This window comes from Sphaeroforma arctica (genome assembly GCF_001186125.1).
Source record: "Sphaeroforma arctica JP610 unplaced genomic scaffold supercont1.86, whole genome shotgun sequence".
NCBI lineage: Eukaryota > Ichthyosporea > Ichthyophonida > Sphaeroforma > Sphaeroforma arctica.
The window spans coordinates 79,379-86,878 of NW_014040472.1; the positions used below are offsets into that span (position 1 = coordinate 79,379).

The 7,500-nt window shown below is 39.6% G+C and overlaps 1 protein-coding gene across 1 annotated transcript; it reads left to right on the plus strand.

Annotated features, from left to right (window-relative positions):
• The first annotated feature begins 1,175 nt into the window (after nucleotides 1-1,175).
• Nucleotides 1,176-4,973, plus strand: SARC_02011 (hypothetical protein). The gene is made up of 7 exons (XM_014304255.1): nucleotides 1,176-1,306; nucleotides 1,733-1,997; nucleotides 2,611-2,713; nucleotides 2,998-3,122; nucleotides 3,479-3,593; nucleotides 3,934-4,219; nucleotides 4,407-4,973. The coding sequence occupies exons 1-7, from the start codon at nucleotides 1,220-1,222 to the stop codon at nucleotides 4,491-4,493; spliced, it is 1,068 nt and encodes a 355-aa protein (XP_014159730.1). The 5' UTR covers nucleotides 1,176-1,219; the 3' UTR covers nucleotides 4,494-4,973.
• The last annotated feature ends 2,527 nt before the right edge of the window (nucleotides 4,974-7,500 follow it).

Genomic DNA, 7,500 nt, shown 5'->3' on the forward strand with positions numbered 1-7,500 from the left:
TCCCACATAATTTGATGTTTATGTATCTAAGTATATAGATATGTGTGTGTGTGTGTGTGTGTGTGTGTGTATTACATATATATATATATATATATATATATGTTTAGTATAAATATATATATATATATATATTGTGTGTATATATATATCTATATCTATATCTATATATATATATATATATATATATATATATATATAAACATATACATATACATATAGTTATATCTATAGCTATATCTATCTATATATAGATATATTATATATATATATATATATATATATATATATATTATGTATGTTTGTGTGTGTAAGTACGTTTGTACGTGTGCACATACATATATATATATATATATATATATATATATATATATATGCCTGTGTCTATGTCTGTGTCTGTATATATATATATATATCTAATATATATATAATATGTCTGTTTGTGTGTGTATGTACGTTTGTACGTGTGCACGTATATATATATATATATATATATGTGTGTGTGTGTGTGTCTGTGTCTGTGTCTGTATATATATCTATATATATCTATATATATATATATATATGTGTGTGTGTGTGTATGTATATATGTATATTTATATATATAATATATATATATATATATATATATATATATATGTCTGTGTTTGTGTCTGTGTCTGTGTTCATACATGTTGGTCTTTCTTTTGTGGGAATGTAGTTGACTGTATAACTCCAATTTTCTGAAGCAAAAATGTCTTAGGTGTTGGCTTCACGATTGTCATATATACCAATTGCTAAAGTTTGTCACATTGCCCCTCGTCTCACAACGGAAGAGTATGGGATGTTCATACGCATCCTCGGTACATTAGTATCAGTACGAGTTAGATTGGGACAGACTTTTGTTTTTTTTTACCGGCTAAAATTGGTAACCCTATCAGCAGAGGCAACGTTTATGAATAAGTGTTGAAATCCTCTCGGTGTGATCATATCTACTTCGAATTATAGCTGACTGTTTTACCCCTACCAGTTTGTCAATGAATCTTTACTAACCATGGTGCTTTTGTCCTGCTACACTTGGGACACACCTATCTCACACACTACAATTCATGCCTGTGTGTAGCTCGCCTCCTTGGGACAATGCAGGATAAATGAGCGCGCCCCAGCGGCAGTCGACCCGACACTTGTTCCGGCGGTGACGGATACGACTTTCAATACTACATTACAAAACAACACGCTAGTGATGGTGCTATTTGGTACCACCTGGTGCAAGTACAGCCGCGCCTTCAAGCCTATATTCGAATCGACCGCAAAGCAACTAGTTTCTGAGGTAGACATGCATGTACTTGAACGGATTTGTACACGCGCGACAGCAACTGTTGTGTCGCCCATGTTTTGTTTTTGCCAACTCGTGCTTTTCTACACCGCCAAATGCGTGCATGATATAGCTTGATTGTTGTATGTTGAGATTTTCGAGTACGTAATTCCTATACAGCTATATTCTCCATGCGTAATTTGGCGTGCGATCGGAATCTAGCTTAGCTTTCGCTATGTACTTGATTTTATGCTGCGTATCTGTGGTCAGATTTGATCAAGCGGGTGTATTGGATGCTCCAGTTTGCTCAGAAGGACCGCGACAACACCTGCTCGGTATTGTCAGCTGCTGCAATATCTTGAATTCCTATTCTGATGTGCGTGATTTCGTATTTATCTCTTTAACACTTATTCAAATTCTACAACGCTCGGTTCTCAAAAGGGAAGTGAAAAGATCAACCCAGACAAGGTGCCCGTTACTCTAGTGCAGGCAGATTGCCAGACCGAAAAGAACCTGTGCAATAGGTACAGGGTGACTAAGTACCCGACTGTGCGCTTGTTCTGGCAAGGACGATTATTGGACAAAGAATACAGAGGCACCAGGAATGTGCCTAGTATTCTAACGCATATCGCGCATATACTCCATCCGCACCTCAGTGAGGTGGTTGGTTCGATGGACTTTGCGACCCTCGGCCATCATTCAAAGGGTATATATATATATGTGTGTGTGTGTGTGTGTGTGTGTGTGTGTGTATAAATGTGCGTGTGTGTATGTGTGTGTGTTATACATATATATATGTATGTATGTATGTATGTATGTATGTATATATATATATTTATTTATATATATATATATATATAATTCTAATTCTATTTATAATTACAATTATATATAGGCCATTATCAAGTTTGAGTATTTCAATACACATTGAGTATACATTTTGTTCAATGGCAGCAATCGCATATGATATGACATATATTTATATTTTGTACCTGAGCCCATACTATCACGTGCGTGCATCTCGTGGGCCTTGAGTCAGTATGTATTGCTATATATTACCATTGTTTGCGGTGAATTGGATTTGTACAGATATCTGTACAATACGTCGAGCATTTGTAATCGTCTGCGTGGACTTGCTGCTTGAGTTCGAGAATTTAACATGTAGTCCGTTGAGTTGGTGGGACATACCTACCCGCCCTTCCCTTGGGAGGCATATCATTAAGTCTATGGGGCATCACTTCGGAAATAATTGCTAGCGTGAGATTGCGAATACTGTTGTCTGACCCCGCTTTTTTTACCTCCTTACTCCTGGTGAGCAGTCATTTTGGGAGTTTTCACATCAACGGACACAGAGAACTACAAGATTTTCCAGCGAACTTCCGAGAAGTTGTTTGACGTGTGCCATTTTCACTACACAACAAGGTGAGTATATGGGTGTGTGTCTTCTAATCCGGTAGGATCGATCTGTCAACCCTTCGCGTGCCGGTGTTGTGTTTGTCATAGCCCGATTAGATCATTAGGTGAATTGGAGTACTTGTCAAGCATGTCAAGCCGAGCTTACGCGAATATGACCATATAATCTTATGCTCTAGACTCTCCAAGCATGTAGTAGCCCGCCCTTCTGCGCGTTATGTTGATTGTATGTCATTGGTCACGTTTTATAACTCACTTGATACGCACCACTGTACTACTAAACATCGGTGCAGTCCGCATCTCGCCGGCATAAGCTCCGCCACATCAGAAACGGGAGAACCAATCATTATGTTCAAGAAGCGAAGTCAAGACAGACGGTACACGCAAAACAATTCTACTGATGGGCTTCTCAATGAAGGTAGAATGGTTGATGCACGCGCAACACGTGTACGATGACAGCATTTTGCCATGCCCTATTATCTCGAATTTCTCGTTATGTGTGGCACCCCAGTCTTGAAAGAATCTGTAGCAATTGGGCAGACTATCATTTTCAGTAGATATCAAACAAAGGCTATTCGTGGTGGTATCTACAGGCTCAGTGAAGGCTCATCTCTGTTGCTCGTGTACGGCTTGTTCGTTGGTACTAGGCAGTAGCGCTTATATATATCACCTCTTCGAAAGTTATCCTGTGCTTCTTTGGACTCGGCTAAAAGTTCACTTCTTTGTTGGCTTGTTTTCACACCGCATATGTTCTGTGTTGTTTGCTTAAAACAGAGCAATTTCTTCAGTGGGCAACGAATCGATGCAAACCTTTGGTGGACGAAATAACATTTGAGAACGCCGAGGGACTAACGGAAGAGTCGCTTCCTTTCATGATCCTGTTCACACAGTATGTTCTGTCACTTTACTTTATAGAGTCTCGTTTAAATGCTTGACACCTTTTTGTATATATGTTTTGTGGTGGGCGGCTTCTTAGTGAGAGATTTATCTGGTAGGTAAATTATGCGCCTTTTGAAATCAGATCGGAATATAGTATCCGCAAATCTGCATCCTGTTGTTAAATTAGGTGTTCCAGCTGTCTCAAACAAGGAAAAGGTATCTCATGTTTACTCGTTGAAGATACTATCAATTCCTATTCCGCGCTCAAGACTTTTTAACAGCGTATTTACATGTTTTGATTAACAGTTGTTTTCTATTCTACGTTTTACTGTGCTGTCAATGACAATCAGACCCGGGGACTTCGCGATACGAAACGAATACATAGCCTTCGTCGAGAAGAATCTGGCGCATGAGAAGCACCGCATCAAATTTCTGATTGCTGATGGTGAGAAGTTCAACATCCCCCTGAAAGCCCTAAAAAAGACCATTGCTGATTTACCAGTATTGGCGATCGATTCCTTTTCGCACATATATGCATTTCCGGACCCGATCAGACCCTTCCCTGCGGTTCAGGAGTTGCAGGTTTGGGTGGACGATTTCTTCACGGGAGTTCTGCACAAGAATTTTCACAGCAAGGTGTGTGTGTCGCATCATGCAGTGAGAGAATATCTGGGAGAATATTTTGTTCTCCAGATGAATTTGATGTCATAAAACTTCCTAGCTGCCGAATGTCCACTATATGTATAGTTTCTCACGTTGACGCGTGGTCGATACTAGAACCAAGACAACAACATAAATACATTTATTCAATCTATATCATCAGAATCTGGAGCTGCCGCCAAAAACCGAATTCAAGAAGCTGGAACCCAGCACAAAGAGGTATTCAATGAGAGCGAGAGACGAGCTCTGATTATCGAACCCAAATTTTGATCCTCAAGGTCGATGGGCCCGATATCGTCGAAGCCCTGCACAACACTCGCTATGAAATAGCTACAATCTCATCGCCAGAACATTAATTGCGTGACCTCGTATATTATGGGGACCACACCCTTTTGTACAGTATCTGCTGGTGCCGGAACTGTGTAGTGTAGCCATACATACATCTCTTCTCCGCCTAGAAATTTAGAGTGTCAACTTTTGTACAAATTTAGTTACTTTCACCCCTACAAGTCATGAAGGAATTCCAAAATGCGGTATCCGAATGGCAATTTACCCTCGACTCACCACACAATGTTTTGATCGTTGTACGTGTCTAACACCCTCGAGCTAATTCAAAATCTGGTGAAAGCCCCATTTTGACACAAACCCCCCGCGATACGAATCTTAAGATAATTCATTTAGGTTAGAGAAGAGTGGTAGTGTGCCGTTCTGTCTGGATGTTTAACTTCAGGGGGGGGGGGGGGGGTATGTCACCACCATGGCCAATACGTACTTGTATAGATCAAGTCAATGAACAAATAAATCAAAGTTTTTCTGGGCTCTGATTGCACCTATTTACGATTTATATTATGTACAGCAAAATAAACGTCGAAGTTGTCATAGTACGAGTGCATTCCTAAGAACTCCTGACTCATCAAAACTTGACGTGTATCGATGATCATTTGCAAAAATGACTAAAACTCGGCTGTAGAGCCACCGTTGAGAAGCGTTTTCCTAAGCCAAGTTGAGATCAACCGAGAGCTAAATACAAACATTTTCTACATAGCCCCCTCAAAAAAAAAACACTTACCTTCTAATCAAACAGAAAAAGCCTTAGGGTTTCTGACTCCCAGTATGTCTCCATTGGTTAAAAAATAAAAATGAATGCTACTTATGAGTGATGACATCATTAGTGCAGACTGCAGAACAATCTCTCTAGTATTTATTCCAATTGTTTTGTTTTTTTAAACAAACTATACTTATGGGGGCAGAGGGCACAGCTGTGCCCCTTCTGAGACTTGAGAGCTATGGTGCGCAGCAGTAAGAACCGAGAAACTCAGAGGGACTATTTTTAAATTTTTATATCATCGAGTTTTTGTCCAAATCGGGTTTTCACAACGGCTATGGCCTTGTCTCGTCGAGCTAAAAACGGGAAGCCGGTTGGAATTTTTCGAATTGCCTTTTTTCAAAATTTTGGATTTTGAAATTCGCCAAAAAGGCATCTAAACTGGCCTAAACGCTTCAAACTCATCGGATTTGGACTCTCCAAGTGTTTCGGGTCACAACCATGCGTCTAACTATCAAAATACACGCCGAAGACATTATTTATTCGTAATAATAGTCTCATTTTTATGCGGTCAGACCTCATTGATAAGGTATATACGATGAGTACACGTAAACGTAGGACGAACAAAAGTACATCTAGGTTGGGCTGTGTACAGTCAGCTCGTGGTGTGCGCGGTAGATTTGTTAGTAATCGTCCGGAACCTGAGGGTGCTGAAGAATTAATTAGTGATGAAGTTAGTGAATCCAGCGATAATGAAGTTGAGCCGAGTGGGAATATAGAGATCGTCGTTTCCATCAGCGATTTAAATAGCTTGAGCTGATCTCTGTCATCCTGCTGCTCTGTTTACCTCACTGTATTTAGAAGCGTGAAATGGTTTTTTTGTACAATGGATATTGTGTTTGATTGTGTATTTTACTTCATTATGAATTTTTATTTATTTATGGCCTCTGGGCTAAAGGCATGCCTGGCACTCTTATGTAGAAAAATAATAGTTCTTGACTCCAGAGTCCAGACTCTGAGAGTGGCCGAAGGGGCCGGCCGAAGGCCGAAGGGGGCCATCTGACGAAAAATAAATATTGTTGTCAATTCTGAAACATCACATCCAAATAATAGAAGTAAAAAAAGCTTTTTGGAACTTTAATTTCAAAAATAAAACCCGATTGCGGTCGGTTCTACGGCTATGTACCCTCCCGAAATGCCGAAATACACCACGAGTCCATGACCCTCGCTCTCTACTGTATTTAGAGAGTAGTCAGTAAGAGAGAAAATAAATGTGAGAGATTTTAGATCGAAGATGGCCATAAATTTATGAAACAACAGTGAAATTCCTCTGTTCTTGTTCATAGTTCAAATGAAATATATTTCACTCCCTCTATGAAATTTTAGGATGAAATTGAAAAACAAAACAACTTATCTTTCGAACGGACAATCGCTTTGAAGAATGAAGACTGGCTTCAAAATATAAAAAATTGCTCTTTATGATCGTCTGGTTATTATGTCAATGATGTCATCACTGTAACTGAGTCACTGACTCCTCATGTGATGGCGGGCTGATACAAAAATACTTAAATATTTTCACCGACCCTAATTGGGCTTTGGCCTTATTTAAAAGCCAATTCCAGAGCCGCGGCCGGCCCTCTCTCTCCCTCTCTCGACTGAGGGAGTGTGTGACTCAGTGAATGCCTGCTGTGGAATTTGTTTTGTTTTTTAAACTCTATACATAGTGTTTTTATACAAAAACAACCCAAATTGTATAAATATCATCCTCCTATTTTAGAGGACCAGACTCCAGACTCTCCGAGTCTCTCTCTCTCTCTACTGTAGTAGACATGACCGTCTACTCTCACCTGAACGGACTAAAGTCCGTAGGACGTCCAGACTCCAGAGTCCAGACTGATAGACTCACCTGAGTTTTTGGCCGGGCCCCAGAGCCTCTCTCTCTACATAATGCCTCAAAGGCTCAAAAGGGGCCTCCAAAAATGTCTGGAGGCTATGAAAAAAGTTAAAATAAATAAATATTGTAAGTATAAGAATATTTATAAAAAAATATTTGTTCCAATTTATATTATTATAAACACCTGCTGTGTATATATAGAGGCTTGTTGCGGATAGTTTAACATAGCTTCCGGCCTGTGGACTAAGTCACAAATTCGAAGTTATTACCATGAGTACTAAATTGCTGATACGCGGTGGAACGGTGGTCAACGATGAC